The 16,966-nt window shown below is 47.8% G+C and overlaps 1 protein-coding gene across 1 annotated transcript in view; it reads right to left on the bottom strand.

Annotated features, from left to right (window-relative positions):
• Positions 1-216: 216 nt before the first annotated feature.
• LOC126470891 (transmembrane protein 272-like) overlaps positions 217-16,966 on the bottom strand; it is a 32,736-nt gene continuing 15,986 nt past the window's right edge. The window contains exon 2 of the mRNA XM_050098915.1: positions 217-653. Within this exon, the coding sequence (XP_049954872.1) occupies positions 217-653 (437 nt within the window). The remainder of the gene's footprint in view (positions 654-16,966) is intronic.

The following is a 16,966-nucleotide window of genomic DNA, read 5'->3' as shown; positions in this document are numbered from 1 at the left end:
TAACCATTTGAAAGAGGGTAGTTGATCACCAGGACCCAGCCTCTGCCCAGGTTATTAGCTTCAGAAGTCTTTTTGCAACTACACGTGCGGAGTTGACATCTCTACGTCGAAGTGAAAGTACCACTGACACAGTGCAGTGGTCTGTGCAACACAAGAGGAATCTAAGCGAAAGGAAGGTCAGAGAAGAGTAGCTAGGAGCGGTGAATGGTGGCGAGGTTATTTAAAGCGCAGCACGTGGGGGCAGGCGAGCCAGCGGCACATGGCGAGCAGCAGCGCTGTCCCCGCCACCAACGACGCCAGCGACCACACGAGCGCCAGGTGCGCCACAGCAAACGCGTACAGCGAGCGCGCGCACCACCGGTTCGGCTCGAACAGCGTCGGCTCGAACTCGGGCCACATGACGTGCAGCGTCCAGTAGTTGCCGAAGGCGAACCACAGCGCCAGGAAGAGCGCGAGCGCGGCGTGCGCCAGGCGCGACCCTGCCGACGACGCGACGCTGGCGACGCCGTGGCGCGCCTCGAGGCGCTCGTAGCGGCGCGAGCGCACCTGCCACCACAGCAGCCAGCCCGTGTACACCAGCCCCAGCACACCGCCCACCACCATGTACATCGGCAGGTGCGGCTCGCGCGGGCAGTCGCGCAGGTACTGCACACCTGCAACACAAAACCACTGCCTGTCTCACATCGGTCTTACAACAGTTTATTCGTGATACAATAAGAAAATGGTGTTCACTCGCCATCACTGATCCAGCATAAAAATCGAAAGCTGGCCATTTTCGACAGTCTCGGGTATCAGAGACGCGGAGGTTGTGGGTTAGACTCCTGCCTCAGTGTATATAATGGTTGCAAATGAGTTGTTACAATGTGCGCCCACTGCAGGGTGTGTGTAAGTATTTGAAACAATTATCAGGACGATATGTAGGTGTGGGGTGCATACTGTAAGACCTTCGGTACACACACCATCAGATTATTTGACTTGTCGCTCTAACGAAGTAAGCGAGTGTCAGCAATATGTCTCGTGGTCTTATCGTGGCGTGTTTATCTTCTGCCGTTAGGTCAGACGATAGAAATGCCACTTGCACGCTTAGAGTAGTAGATTGATGGTGACCAGCTTTAAACAGAACTTGATTAATTTTCACACACATTTATTAAAATAATAACCAGCATAAACATTATTTAACTTAGTTCTGGATGCTATTTACAATTGACAATCTGAAGTTCCTTTGGTCTTGGTACGTTAATCTTATTCTCTCATATCTCTGATACTTGACAAAGTGTCTATACATTTATCTGCATGGCTATGTAGAGGAATATGATAATCTTATTAGGCACAGACTGAAACTTGACTATAGACTAATGCAGACTAATGCAGACTGTGAGACCTGAGTTTCTCCTGGCGTATACAACTTTCAAATAACTTCCGGGAATTCAGCCAGGTAACACTTTCAGCGACCGCCGATATTTCGGCGGGAGAACACCCCGCCATTTTCAAGGCAAACTGCAACGGACATGCGGCGTACATGCAAATTTAATACCTCGGTTCTCGGACAGAAGCAGGAAAGATAACACACACACACACACACTGAACACTAGTGTCACCAAAGATGACCAAAGTCAGAGCTATCGATAGTGAGACTATGAATTCGCAGGTGAGGCAGCATTGACTCTGTTCGGCTCAGTGTGAAGGGGTACTTCGTACCTTGGTACACAGGGCACATGTCGTTTCTGACGCTGAGACTTTGCCAGCTGAGCTGTCCCATCTTGAAGTTACATTTCGTCAAAATGGTTATAGTGATAGACAGATTGAACGTGCGTTGCGCTATCGACCAACTGTACATCGGGTGATTGATGATAATTCTGAGTCAACACCTAAGTCTACTGCCTTTTTGCCTTACGTAGGAAACACGTCCAATAAGATCGGTCGTATTTTACGGAAATACGATGTGAAATGTTTTTTCCGACCTCCATCAAATATTAGAGCACTTTTGAGTTCCGTTAAGGATGATCTTGGACTGCGTAAGGCGGGTGTATATCGTATTCCTTGTAGCTGCGGCATGGCATATATTGGTCAAACCATCAGGACCGTGGAGGACAGATGTACTGAGCATAAACGGCACACACGATTACAGCAGCCAAATAGATCTGCTATTGCCGAACATTGCTTGGATACTGGTCACCCCATGTTATATAATAACACCGAGATATTGGCATGCACGTCCAGCTATTGGGACAGTGTCATTAGGGAGGCAGTTGAGATTAAATTAGCGAGCAACCTCGTTAACAGGGATGGAGGTTTCTGTTTAAACTCTGTTTGGAATCCGGCTCTCTCCCTTGTCAAAAACAGAGGAACAGAGTCAATGCTACCTCACCTGCGAATTCATAGTCTCACTATCGATAGCTCTGACTTTGGTCACCTTTGGTGGCACTAGTGTTCAGTGTGTGTTTGTGTGTGCGTGTGTGTGTGTGTGTGTGTGTGTGTGTGTGTTATCTTTCCTGCTTCTGTCCGAGGACCGAGGTATTAAATTTGCATGTACGCCGCCTTTCCGTTGCAGTTTGCCTTGAAAATGGCGGGGTGTTCTGCCGCCGAAATATCGGCGGTCGCTGAAAGCGTTACCTGGCTGGATTCCCGGAAGTTATTTGAAATAATGCAGACTGACTAATCGGAGGTCTGTACACTCGTTATAATACCTCGCGCGTTCAGGTATCACTGCGCGAGTGTATCCGCGAGGAGAAAAGGTTCTACGTTAGCAGCAATCTCATTGGTTGCGTTACATATTAATACGCGGATCGGCGGAAGCAGAATTTGGTCCGTCTCTAAGACAGCGCCATCTCGTAGTGCGGAGACGGACGAGCACTGCACCTGCGCTGTTGTGCTTAGCGGGGCGCGCTCTAGTGGGAAAGTTGTGTACGCGCTGACTACGCAGAACTATGTACACAACAGTAGGCTTATTGATATACCGGGTGATCAAAAGATGCCGAGGATATACAGCACTAATTAAATGGCATCGTTTTTCTGCAACACAAAACAGTCGGACTGACGTTGATGATTTGCTATATAATGGGCACGACATTTTTCAAACACCGGGTGATCAGAAAGTCAGTATAAATTTGAAAACTGAATAAATCACGGAATAATGTAGATAGAGAGGTACAAATTGACACACATGCTTGGAATGACATGGGGTTTTATTAGAACAAAAAAAAAAATACAAACGTTAAAAAAATGTCTGACAGATGGCGCTTCATCTGATCAGAATAGCAATAATTAGCATAACAAACTAAGACAAAGCAAAGATGATGTTCTTTACAGGAAATGCTCAATATGTCCACCATCATTCCTCAACAGTAGGTGCAGTCGAGGAATAATGTTGTGAACAGCACTGTAAAGCATGTCCGGAGTTATGGTGAGGGCATTGGCGTCGGATGTTGTCTTTCAGCATCCCTAGAGATATTGGTAGATCACGATACACTTGCGACTTCAGGTAACCCCAAAGCCAGTAATCGCACGGACTGAGATCTGGGAACCTGGGAGGCCAAGCATGACGAAAGTGGCGGCTGAGCACACGATCATCACCAAACGACGTGCGCAAGAGATCTTTCACGCGTCTAGCTATATGGGGTGTTTTTTTTCCTAATAAAACCCCATGTCATTCCAAGCACGTGTGTCAATTTTTACCTCTCTATCTACATTATTCCGTGGTTTATTAGTTTTTCAAATTTATACTGACTTTTTGATCACCCGGTATGTCCTACAATGTTTTATAGGAGTGTGCAAGTAACGAAGAGGGTGCGTGATGCTTTCTGGCCAGAGAAAGATCCAATATATTTTGCAGTGTCCCCAGTGCACTCTTTGTTTCTATCCCGCACCATACATACCACCTGTTGCCTACTTTGGGCACTGGGAACAATGGGGTAACGGCCATGTTGGCCCATTGTGATAATGACTCTCTCTACAACAATTTACATCCTCAGAAAACTGTAGAGATCACTTCTTAATGTAACACTTATTGTGCTTGCCTTATGCCATCTACAATGAATACTACAATGACTAACTACTTTCACTATTCCTAAAAATGTTCAGGTGTGTGTGAAATCTTATGGGACTTAACTGCCAAGGTCATCAGTCCCTAAGCCTACACACTACTTAACCTAAATTATCCTAAGGACAAACACACACACTCATACCCGAGGGAGGACTCGAACCTCCGCCGGGACCAGCTGTCACTATTCCTAAACTAACATGACAGTCAAGGTTAAATGTTCCAGAAGCAGCCTGATGTGCACTCTACAGACGGACACGTCAGAATGCCACTGTGGCTGGAGCGTCACACGGTACACTGCTCGATGTCACTGTGCTTTGCCCCACCACCTGCCTGCTGTCGTGCACACCAGCGAGAAAGGCGTTGCACAAAAATGGTACAATGTAAAGGCTGTTTTAACAACCTCTCCGCCCACCACCTTCCTTTCACATCTTTGTTCTATCTTCCCTGCATAAAAAACAATCCTAACTAACAATATTATATTGCATAGCTGGATAATATAAGAAATAAGATGTGCCATATCGTGTTTTAACAACAGTTTGCGAATTGGAAACATACTATAAAAGTGTATGTACAGGATGTTCCGAAATCCCCATAACAAACTTCTAGGACTTGTAGAGCAGAGAGAGAACACAATATTTTGAACAGGAATCCATATCCTGGCTATTTGCGAGTAGTGAGCTGCACTTCTTTTTCTCCTTCTCCCGCTCCCCCTTGAAAAGTAGGTGGTTCTTGCCTTGACAGTGATTATTTCCAGACAGTAAGTGATTTGTGTACCAAGTTTGGTTGAAATGGGTCCAATGGTTTAGAAGGAGATATGGAATATACGCACATACAAATGGGGTATTCGGAAATTCCCGTTACAGACTTCTAGGAATTGGGAGCGAGTACATAATATTTCGAATAGGAACCCATGTCCGGTAACGTCATCCAACGACGCTACACAGTGTTAAAGTTATAGTCGCTAGCGCCTGTAGATGTATATATACATACAGGGCGATTCCGTGATGATGTTAAAAACTTTCTAGGCTGACTGAGAAGGATAAATGTATCAATTTTAGGTAAAGATCCCTGTAACGGAAACGAACAAAAGTCGAAAGCTATAAGTAAAACCAGTTCTGATACCTCTGACAGTGGAATACATGTACTGGTACTGTTGTTGCTAAGACCGTAGAGTAGACAACTTTCAGAGATGGTAACATGGATCAAAACAAGGAAAAATGTCAGGTAAACGTGGGCTCTAAAACGCATACCTGAGGAGCTACTGTGAAACACATTTCCTCTATTGAACAAGTGCTCATAACTCTCAAGATATACGTTTTATAGCCCATGTTTACAAGACATTTTTTCTTGTTTTGGCCCATACTACCACCCCTGAAAGCTGCCTACCCCATAGTCTTAGCAACAACAGTACCAGTACATGTATTCCAATGTCAGAGGTATCAGAACCTTTTTTGAATATAGCTTTCGACTCGTTCGTTTCCGGTACATGGACCCTTGCCTAAAATTGATACGTTTATCCTTCTCAACCATCCTAGAAAGTTTGTAACATCATCATGGAATCATCCTGTATACACACACATTTGCTGGCGCCGGCGCCTGTAACTTTGACGCTGTGTAGCGTCGTTGGATGACGCTTCCGGACAAGGGTTCTTGTTCGAAATATTATGTACTAGCTCCCCTCTACAATTCCTAGAAGTTTGTAATGAAATTTCCGAACACCCAGTACGTATGTACATATGTTCCACATATCCTCCTAAACCACTCCATCCTTTTCAAACAAACTTAGTACACAGATTACTTACTATCTAGAAAGAATAACTGTGAGGGTAAGAACCACCTACCTTTCAAAGGAGCGGTGGCAGGGGTGGGGGACGAAGGAGACAAAGAAGTGTAGCTTATGGCTCGCAAATAGCCGGATTATATTCATCCAGTATTTCAAAATGAGAGCGCTTAGTGATTGCTAACAACTTTAACATAATTTGAAACCTTTACGAGATTTTTCAGTAACACCCCCCCCCCCCCCCCCCAGAAAATGATGAAAGGAAAGAAGTTTATCGTTGACTACAATTTCACTGCTCATGCAGTAAAACTGCTGCGTCAGGCATGACATTTTAATTTATTACGTCTTAACTACTAACTCTATTGGCCACACATTCGTAGACAGTATCTGCATATACCACTGGAGATACCTGCGAAACTATATCATTGTCGACATGTTTTTCAGGAGATAGACGTCATAAACACTGAGCTATGTGAAAACAAAACTTAAGGGCGAAATTCGCTAGAGATACAGGTGAAACATGAACACAAAAATGTGTGAAGTGAAATACATGACATAATTGCACATGTGGGTAAGCGGCAGATAAAAAGCTCCTCCTATAACTCTGGATCGATTTCAACCAAACTTGGTACACATACTGTTTACTATCTCAAAAGATATACTGTTGTGGTGAGAACCAGCAACATCATATGCGTGTGGGGATGATAACGCAGAGACAGAAGGGGAGAGGAGGAGGTTGACATACAAATAGGGGGAAGGAGGAGATCGACACAGACAGGGGAGAGGAGTAGATGGAGAGAGAGAGGGAGGAGGGAAATGGACAGAGACGGAAGAGGAGGGGATGGACAGAGAGAGGGGAGAGGAGGAGATGGACAGGAAAACGGAAGAGAAGGAAATGGACACAGAGAAGGGAGGAAGAGATGGATCAGGGGAATGGTAGGAGGAAATGGATGGATAGAGGAAAAGAATAGGAGGATATGGACAGAGGATTCCCGGCGGGGTCAGGGATTTTCTCTGCCTCGTGATGACTGGGTGTTGTGTGATGTCCTTAGGTTAGTTATGTTTAAGTAGTTCTAAGTTCTAGGGGACTGATGACCATAGATGTTAAGTCCCATAGTGCTCAGAGCCATTTGAACCATTTTTCAAGAATGATGATGAAATGATGAGGACAACACAAACATCCAGTCCTCGAGCTGAGAAAATCCCCAACCCGGGCTGAAATCGAACCCGAGACCCCGTGATCCAGAGACAGCAACGCTAGCCAATAGAACACGAGCTGCGGACAGGAATGGAATAAACGTGATCCATACTGTGTATCACAAACCTACATATGCAGATTGGTATATCAGTAAGCTATCATACCATAATTTAAGCAAAAGAGGAACACGATTAATATCCTTACGACACCTACAATAATAGTATGTGAGCCTTTGTATCTTGGACGTTTTACAACACTTGGGATCTGAACTTTCAGACATATAACTCAAGGATGACAGACAAAATCGGCCATATAATATCATAACACAGCATTAAGACTGTATATAGACCAACTAGTTGATCTTTAACGTAAATATAACAGTTTGAACGTAATTAGACAGTTCCATTACAATATTAGTAATTAATCAATGGAAAAGTTGTAGAAGAAACAGATGCGCAGAGGTTCAGAGGAAGAGTCATAAAGAAATTTAATTCATCCGTGATAGAAGTGGCTTGCAAACCCTCTCATTCAAACGATTTCTGAGTGTTGATCTACAGTCTTGGATCCTTATCGGGTAAGAGTAATAGAAGATCTCGAGGAGATCCAAAGGAGAGCGGCACGTTTCGTCACAGGTTTATTTGGTGAGCACGAGAGCGTTACGGAGATGCACGTCAAACAGTAATGAGTGCTGTATGAGAGGTATTGTGAGAAACGCATTTTCCGAGAGGGTGTGTTCAAAGAACAGTCACGAAGCATTATTTCCCCTCATACACATTTATGGAAATGACCACGACTGGATTACCAGAAAATACGGCCCATACAGGGGCTTATTCACAGCCATTCTTTCCACGCATTACTCGCGAATGGAGTACTGAATAGAGGAAATGAGAGTGGTACAACATGTAACCTGCACCACTCACCGTAAGATAGCTTGAGGGTGTATATGTGCACCCCATCAGTCCAAAAAACTTCGAGGCTGGATTAATAAAAAATTATTAATATGGCGGTTTTAATGCGTCAGGTGTTTCATATAGTCTCCCCTTAATTTAGTACAACGCACAAAACGTCCATACAACCATGTGAAGCTGTCAGAAAAGTTCTTCTAAGAGATGGTGTTTAACTTACACGTCACAATGACTTAAATGTCGACTATGTTGTTAAAGACATAACCCTTCATGTGAATTTCTGCACTTTGTCGTTTTGAGATTGATCTGTATTCATGCGATTGCAGTCTTTCTCGGCGTATTCCACTGATGAATTCTTCTCCTTGGGGAAATGTATGGAGGAGTTTATAGCCTGTTGGCTTTTACTCCACAATGTGTGCTGTGTGTGTGTGTGTGTGTGTGTGTGTGTGTGTGTGTGTGTGTGTGTGATTGTCTTTGATTGTTTTGGCTGTCTGTGTATTTTGGTGGTGTTCTGGTGGTGTCTTGTACTTGCCTGAGGTTGGCGAGATATTGGGTATTTTAAGGATTAAGGATTGGTATTAGGATTTGGAGATTTTTGGGATTTTTCTCTTCGACTTAGTCGTCGAAGATCGTCATGAGCGTTTGTGCTTATCGCGGGACACGTCATACCGACCTACGGAGTGGATGAGGTTATTTCTAGATCTGGAACAGCTCTCGTAGAAAGCCCTTGCCAGATCTTGGAATCTTTCTTTGAGGAGGGGGATTTCGGCAGCGGCGTGCGGATCGTCTATGGGGAATCCCATGGGGAGGTGCAATGTCCTCCTGAGAAGTGTCGCCTCCTCAATCTCATCTAATACTTTCCCCTCTTTGGGGAAGTGTGTGGGCGAGTTTGTAGCCTTGCGGCTTTTACTACACTTTGTACATGTGTGTGTTTATTTCTGTGATTTTTTTTGGGTGTCTGTGTGATGTGATGATTGTTCTGTGTGTGTCTGGTATATGCCTGGGGTTGGGGAGATGATTGATATTATGGGGGCGGGAAGAGGATTAGGAATTGGATATAGGGATTTTCTCTTAGACTTAGTCGTCGAAGATGGTCATTGGTCGTTTGTGCTTGTCATGGGACATGTCATACCGACCTAGGGAGTGGATGAAGACGTTTCCTGACCTGGAAGAGCCTTCACAGAAGGCCCTTTCCAGATCTTGGAAGCGCTCTTTTAGGAGTGGGATTTCAGCTGCGGCGTGCAGGTCGTCAATAGGGAACCCGAGGGGTAGACGCAGTGCCCTCTTGAGGGCGCGGTTCTGCAGCCTCTGGAGTTTGTCCAGGTGCTTCGCCGCGTATCCCCAGACAGGGCATGCGTAATCCATTAATGGCCGTTCACACCCACAGAGCAGGGAAGTGAACTGGTTGAGTTGAGGATTGGGTATAGGATGGACATTCTGGCACAGACCTTCCTGTGGACCTCGCCTATGTGGGGTTTCCAAGTAAGACGAGAGTCCAAGGTTACGCCAAGGTACTTGGCGGTTCTGCGCCAGGGAAGTTGGGTACCGTTTAGAAGTAGGAGGATGGGGGGGGGAGGGGGGGGGGGGAAGCGCTGAGGAGGTCCACGCCTTCCGAGCCTCCGGGTGATCAGCATAGCCTGCGTCTTTTCAGAATTGATGGTAATGCGCCAGCGACGGCCCCAAGTTTCTGTGTCATCTAAAACCCTTTGTAGCCTACGGATGACCAGGTCCTTGTTCGCATTTCGTGTGTAGAAGGATGTGTCATCTGCGTACTGTGCTGTGTGGACCAGGGGGGCTGCTGGTGTGTCCACAGTGAACAGACTGTACAAAACGGGCCCCAGGACCGATCCCTGTGTCACCCCGGCACGAATACGCCTTTTGGTGGAAGTGGCGGTTTCTACTTTGGCAGAGAAAGTTCTATTCGTGAGATAGCTTATGATCTGCTTAACTATGCTCCCGGGGAACCCTTGTGTGTATAACGTGTAGAGTAGCCCTCTATGCCATACTGAGTCGAAGACTTTGGCTACGTCTAGTAGCACTATCCCGCAGTAGCCTCTGTGGTTGAAGCCCTCTGTGGCTGCTTCAACCACTCTCATGATCTGTTGTGGGGCAGAGTGGTTCTGCCGGAATCCGAATTGGAAATCCGGCAGAGGTTGCTCTCTGACAATATGTTCCTGTATGGGTTTTAGTACGAGGCGCTCATAGACCTTGCTGAGAGTTGGCAAGAGGCTAACAGGTGGGAATAGAGGGTCCTTCCCTGGTTTGTGTATTGCGACCACTTCCGCGTGTTTCCAGCAAGCTAGGAATTCGCGGGAACGACTAATCTCGTTGAAGACTTTCGCGAGGTGTGTCATCGCCGAGGGTGGGAGGTTTTTAACTAACTGATTGGTGGCACTGTTGTGCCCTGGCGCCTTTTTTTGTAGGGAGGGACCTAATTACTTCGGCCACGTCCACGAGGGCGAAAAGTGGGGGTTCGTCCTCTGGGTCCTCCTCAGCATTGAGGAAGACGGCCAGTTGATGACGGACTACCTCTTCATGTTCTTCATCCTGGGGTTCTGCCGCTTGAAAATGCTTCTCGAAGGAGTTGGCGAGGGCGTTGGCCTTTTCAGAGTGGCTGTAGGCCAGACCCCTCTCGCCGTGCAGTGGCGGCATCCTAGCGCGTCTTTCCGTGAATTGCTTGGTTGCTTGCCACAGAGTGTGATCGTCTACTTTGAGAGCTGTGAGGCGGTTTTGCCATTGCTGGTTTCTGCGCTCATTGAGCGCGACCTTCAGTTCTCTCTGTAAACGATTGAGTAGCCTCCTGGTGGCCTGATCTCTGGTGATCTTCCACTCTTTTGGTCGTATGTTCTTATGTCGAATTTGAGCTAGCAAATGTTCCGCGAGCTGTATTTGCGGGGGCGGCCCGTCCCTTTCCGAGGGGGGTGGGGGGCGAGATCTGTAGATTGCAACAGTTGTTAGGGGTCCGGTGGCAGTGGTTACTTCCACCGCCACAGCTTCGATTTTATTGGTAGCTGGTAAGAATACCTGGTGGTGGGGGATCCCTCTTTTTATGGAAATGGCCACTCCTCCGCCTTGGATTGGCCTGTCCTTATGGTAGCTAACGTAGTTGGGGACTGTCTCTTTTGTTCCCGATTTTAGGTGGGTTTCCCCCACCATGCATATGTCGATGGAGAACTCCTTCATGAGTTCTCTGAACTCGACTTCCTGATTAACAATGCCGTCTGCGTTAAAGACGCACAATGTCAGGCCTTGGATATTTGGTCCTATATCCATGATGGGGTTTTGAAACTACTGAAGAAGTCGCAGAGGGGAACGACTGCTGGACTGATGACTTATATAGATATACTTATATAGGTATAGATATAGATATACTTTATAGATATACTTATATAGATATATTTATATAGATTACTTGGCTGAATCAAAGACCAGCTGGGGTTGCAGACGTCGGCCATTTACAGTATTGAGTGCAACCGTCGCAGCTGCCTTCGCGGCGGCGCCGCCTGCAGTCCGGGGAGCCGGCTTGCCGGCGCCCGCGGCTGTGAGGAGGGTTGCCGGCTGCGCAGGGTGTTCCCAGCACGCCGCTCCGCTGCCGACTACGGGAAACGTCGCGATGGAGTCAAACCTTCCCGAAACCGCGAAGGAAGACACCACCGAGCTGGCCGAGCTTCGGCGGTCGCTCAACCAGCTGATGACTCAGCTACCGGTGCTCGTGGGAACAGTGACGGCGGCCCTCCAGGCCACCGCCGGGGGAAGCCAGCCTCCAAATGTATAACGACCATATTTATGGGTTAACCATTTGCACGTTCAACGCTAGGGGCTTCCACCCCCAGCAGGGAGAATTCCGACAATTCCTACGGGACGAGGCGGTCGACATGTGCATTGCACAGGAGACCTCCCTCAAACCCGGGGTCGACGTGCGAGCAGCAAATTTTTGCTGCTACCGAGATGACAGAGCCACCCCACGGGGGTAGCACTGCCATCTACGTGAAGAAGTCACTGCGCCACCACCGGGTTCAACTGACGGCGTTCAACGCGCTGGAGGCCACAGGAGTGGTCGTCAACACCACCGCCGGAAAGATTTTTTTCGTGGCGGTGTACCGGCAGCCTGGCAGACCACTAGACGAAGACGACTTCGACGCCCTGCTGTCGCTGGAGGGGCGAGCTTTCATTGCCGTGGATTTCAGTGCGAAACACACCGAATGGAACTCGCGAACTGTCAACCGCAGCGGGCGCAGCCTCTCCCGCGGTGTTCAATGTAACGGCGCGATCACCGTGGGGCCGTTTGACCCCACGATATTCCCTGTACGGGGACAACCGGTCGTGCTCGATATTGCTCTTCTCAAGGGCATCGGGCAATTCGCGACCGGCGAGATGCGTAATGTCCTGTCCTCCGACCACGTACCGGTCATTTTTGGCCTCGGTCGGAGTTTCTCTTCCAGACAGCCGTCCGAGCTATCGCAGGCTGGACGCCGAGCGCTTTCGGACGAAAGCCCTCGAACGGCTCGAGGACGCGCCAATCCCGCAGAGGTAGGTGCAGACGCCGCCCTAGCATTCTTCCCCCGAAGAATACTCCGAGCAGGAGATGAAGCCACGCCGAGACAACGCCAAGGACTACGAGACTTCTCGAGACAGCTACTGACTGTTTCGTGAATGGCAGCTCACTCGCCAACCAGACACGAAGCGTCGCTTAAACCGCATGAGACGGGAAATTAAGGCAGCAGTCGAGCAACACCGGAACCAGGAATGGGCAGACCTTGTGTCTACCCTCAGTCCTGAGGATGGTAGTCCATGGAGGGTGGTAAAATATTTCCTACGCTGGCGACAGCGAATACCGCCCTTACAGGTCGGGAACGACTTCGCCAGCGATCCGGACGCGAAATCCAGCGTTCTGGCTGACGCATTTGCTGCGAACTTCACACCGGTGGCAGACGTCATCGACGTGGAGCACATACGGCGGGTGCACGAGTTACTACCAACCTTCCGCGCGGCAAGGGAGGAAGGCGACGTTATCGAGCCGATAACGGAGGAAGAAATTGCTGCACAGCTTCATTCGCTGAACCTCAAGAAGGCTGGAGGCAGCGATGGCATCACAAACCTCCTGCTGACGAACCTTCCGCCGGGATTACACCGGGTGGAAACACGCAGAGGTTGTAGCCATTCTGAAATCCGGCAAGTACCTACGCCAGGCAACCAGCTACCGACCCATCAGCTTGCTCCCGTCCCTCTCGAAGGTTTTCGAGAGGCTGTACACGAGAAGACTGATACAGTACGTCACCCAGGAGGGCATCATCGAGCAGTTCGGGTTTCGAGAAGAGCATGCCACTTCCCACCAGCTCCTGCGGGTGGTAGAACCGGCGATGAGGGCATTGGAAACAAGGGAATACCTTGGGGCAGTGTTCCTCGACGTGTCCCGAGCGTTTGACTCGGTGTGGCACGACGGTCTCGAGTTCAAACTTTTTGAACAAGGGATACCGACGTCCCACATGACGCTACTGCGGTCGTACCTGTCTTAACGAACCTTCCACATGAGGGCCGACGGCGGTACGTCTTCAGACCGGCAGATACTTGAAGGAGTGCTTCAGCGGTCGGTATTCGGCCCCTCGCTGTACTCCCTGTACACTGCCGACGCCCCGAAAGTGGTAGGAGTTGAACTGGTGCTGTACGCAGATGATACGGCCCTGTTCACTCACAGCATGAACGCCTAAGTTCTGGGAAACCGCCTCCAACGCGGGTGCGACGCCTTGGGCTCATGGGTAACAAAATGGCGGCTGAAATTCAACGCCACGAAGAGCCAGGCAGTTGTCTTCAGCCGAAGACTTCTGCCGCCAGGGCTTACGCCAGGGGAAATCCTGGGAGAACCTATCCCATGGAGTGGGACGGCGAAATACCTAAGGGTCACCCTAGACAGGAGGCTCACCTGGAAGCATTACGGCCGTGATGTCAAAGGGAGAGCAATAGGACGCCTTCGCGCCCTGTATCCGCTGCTAAATCCGCAGTCATTGCCCCCGCAACACGGCATCTCGCTATATCTAACATTGGTCCGCCCACTGTAGAGTATGCGGCCGTGGTCCGGAGGAAAGCCGCAGATGCTCAAATTGTTACTCTGCAGCAGGTACACAGAATCGCGCCCTAAAGACTGCTATGCATCTTCCGAGGCGCTACTCGACGTGCCAACTCCACGAGGACACTGGGATCCTGCCTGTCCGAGATAGGATTCGCGCCATTCTACGGGAAAGCGGGCCACTTTCGCAACCGGCTCATCCGAGGACCGGTCCAACAACCTCACCATAGGCCAACCACGCGTTGGCCTGACCTGCTGAGGGATGAAGTTTTACTAATCCCCCATTAGTGAGTGTTTACCTTTCTTAAAGGCTCCACTAGCAAGGACAAATCAACAAGAATGGTAAGATCTAATCTCACCCCCCTAACAACCTCAGGAATGGCAAATTTTTGTCCAAACTGCACCATCTCGAGCCAAGGACAGGCTCGTCTTTTCAGCGTCAGCGTCAGCGTCGACACTTCGCCAGAAGATGATGGGTACGAAACTCATTGAAACGTTGCGACAAGAGGACGCCACCATTCGGCTGATAACCCGAGAAGAATTCATCAGTAGATTTGTATTGATAACACGAAGTCTCGTCACCCGTTGTGGTTTTTTCGGAAAAGAACAGGCCACGTTTTTGTATTTCAGACAAATCGCGGCAGACGTTTACGCGTCATTGCTTTTATTCGAGAGTCAAGGTGTGCAGCACAGATTTTGTACACACTTTTCTCTTCTTCAAAGCATTGTGGAGAATGTCTTGAACACTTGATTTAGAGATATTGCTCCATTGTGTTTTGTGTGACAACAACGTTGACATATTGCGTTCGCACGTCCATAGCTTAACACTGCCTGCTCACTACTGACTGGTCGAACGCACTATCACAGTCAAAAGCATCCGAAAGAACAGAATTGCATTTCGCCTGATTTGTATGCAACCCACGTAATGTAATTGTCTTACAAGTGCTCTGCTCTCTTTTCGGTACGGTCGTTTAACTACACAAACTGGTTACTACAAGAGGCAACAAGAGATAACTTCTCTACATAGCTATCAGTCCAGATGCAAATTAATGTCATGATAATCCAAATATCAGAAAACTCTTTATTAGAGATGACACAGGCATTACGCTTATAAACTCAAACTTATTGCAACAAATGACATTTAAATAAGCAAATATCAACTTGAAATTACATTAGAAACATTTTTGTATTGGACTGGGACCCGGGCTCCAATCCATCGACTATTGTTCCTGTTAACTAACCACGAAAGATATTATATATAGTTTCAATCACAAGTAACAAAGTGTGCGCAGGCTTGAACTTGAAATGACACGGCACAAAGTTTTGCGTTGGAAGGGGATTCGATCCCGGCACCTAATCGGATTGTTAATTAAGCACAATCAAATACTAGAAATCATAATTTTTCACCAATAGCGAGATGATTGAAACTGAAATGATGAGACGAAAAAATTTTGTCTTACTGGGATTCGAACTTAGCACCTATTGTCGTTGACTTCTAGTCACGAATATACATTAAAAATCGGTTTACTTTACATAAAGCAAGATATACACATGTCTGAAGTGGATATAACATGACGCAAAGTTCTGTGTCTCACTGGGAGTCGAAACAGGTACCTACCAGCGTTGTTCAAAAAGCACAGAGAGGTGATGAAAAAAATCACAATCATTTGTCGTCTGTAGTTTCGTGTGTGCATGTTACAAGTTGAAATGACACGATGTAAGCTTTTGTGCTGGCCCAGGATTCGAACCGAGGCACGCGTTCTTCGTGGAGATGTTGATGAGGTCGGAATCATGGGGAGACAATGAAACGATGGAACTGCATCATCACAAAGGGTCAAATCCAGCAAAAGGAAAATAAAGTTTCAGTCGCAGTCCAGCACCAATATTTTCAACATCTCACGTTCAAATACAATACGAAATAAGTGCTCTGTGACCTTGCATCTCGACTGGCTCATTAATTTAAAAAAAATCTCGTTTAAGAAAGCAAACTGGTGACAGAGTTTCTGCCTGGCGTGACTTCCGCCCCTGTCATGGTCTAGCTTAAATATATGTCGAAGGGACGTCATGTTTAATGTGGATTTGGAACCACAGTGCTAACTTACATTGTTTAACTTGCTTTACCAAAGGCAAAGAGCGTCTGTCCGTGCTTGTTAAAAATGGTCTCTGGCACCAGTTTTGATAGCGTGATTCTCCCAGTCTATGCCTGGCAAGTTGAAATCATTCCCAATTACAATACCGTAACCCCTCGACGTCAGAGCGTGCCATCCGAGGTTAAGTAATGGACTCCCTAACACTGTGTGTCATCCTGCACCACTGATCAGACTAATAACTGCCCGACTGGTGAATTGCCGTCCTCGGAGTGGCCGTGCGGTTCTAGGCGCTACAGTCTGGAGCCGAGCGACAGCTACGGTCGCAGGTTCGAATCCTGCCTTGGGCATGGATGTGTGTGATGTCCTTAGGTTAGTAAGGTTTAATTAGTTCTAAGTTCTAGGCGACTGATGACCTCAGAAGTTAAGTCGCATAGTGCTCAGAGCCATTTGAACCAATTGCCGACCCATGCAGAGGCCGCTGTTAACTCGACAACACAATCCGCCGTGTTTGGTGTAGTCCTGTGACCGAGAAGCCTGGCCTACTGATGAATGGTGTCGTATTGTGTTCAGCGATGAACCATATGACCATCGGTGCCGAGTATGGCTGCGATTTAGGGAGGAGTCACATTCTTCCAATTTTTTGTGAGGCACTGTGGAGTTACTCTTGACATCATAATGTGGGGAACCATCTGGTCTGACTTCAGGTCACGGTTGGCAGTGATTGGTGTAACTCTAATGGCACAAAGGTACGTCACAGACAGCTTGCGTCCTCATATGTTACATCTCGCAAGGCAGTGTCGTGCTGCCATTTTTCAACAACAGGACAACGTTCGTCCACACGTGGCACATGTCTCTATAAACAAGCTTCGTGGTGTTGAGTTACTCCT

The sequence above is a fragment of the Schistocerca serialis genome, chromosome 3 (assembly GCF_023864345.2).
Source record: "Schistocerca serialis cubense isolate TAMUIC-IGC-003099 chromosome 3, iqSchSeri2.2, whole genome shotgun sequence".
Classification (NCBI taxonomy): Eukaryota; Metazoa; Arthropoda; class Insecta; order Orthoptera; family Acrididae; genus Schistocerca; species Schistocerca serialis.
Note: the sequence above shows the minus strand (reverse complement) of the source record. Positions and strands in the feature narration are given on the sequence as shown.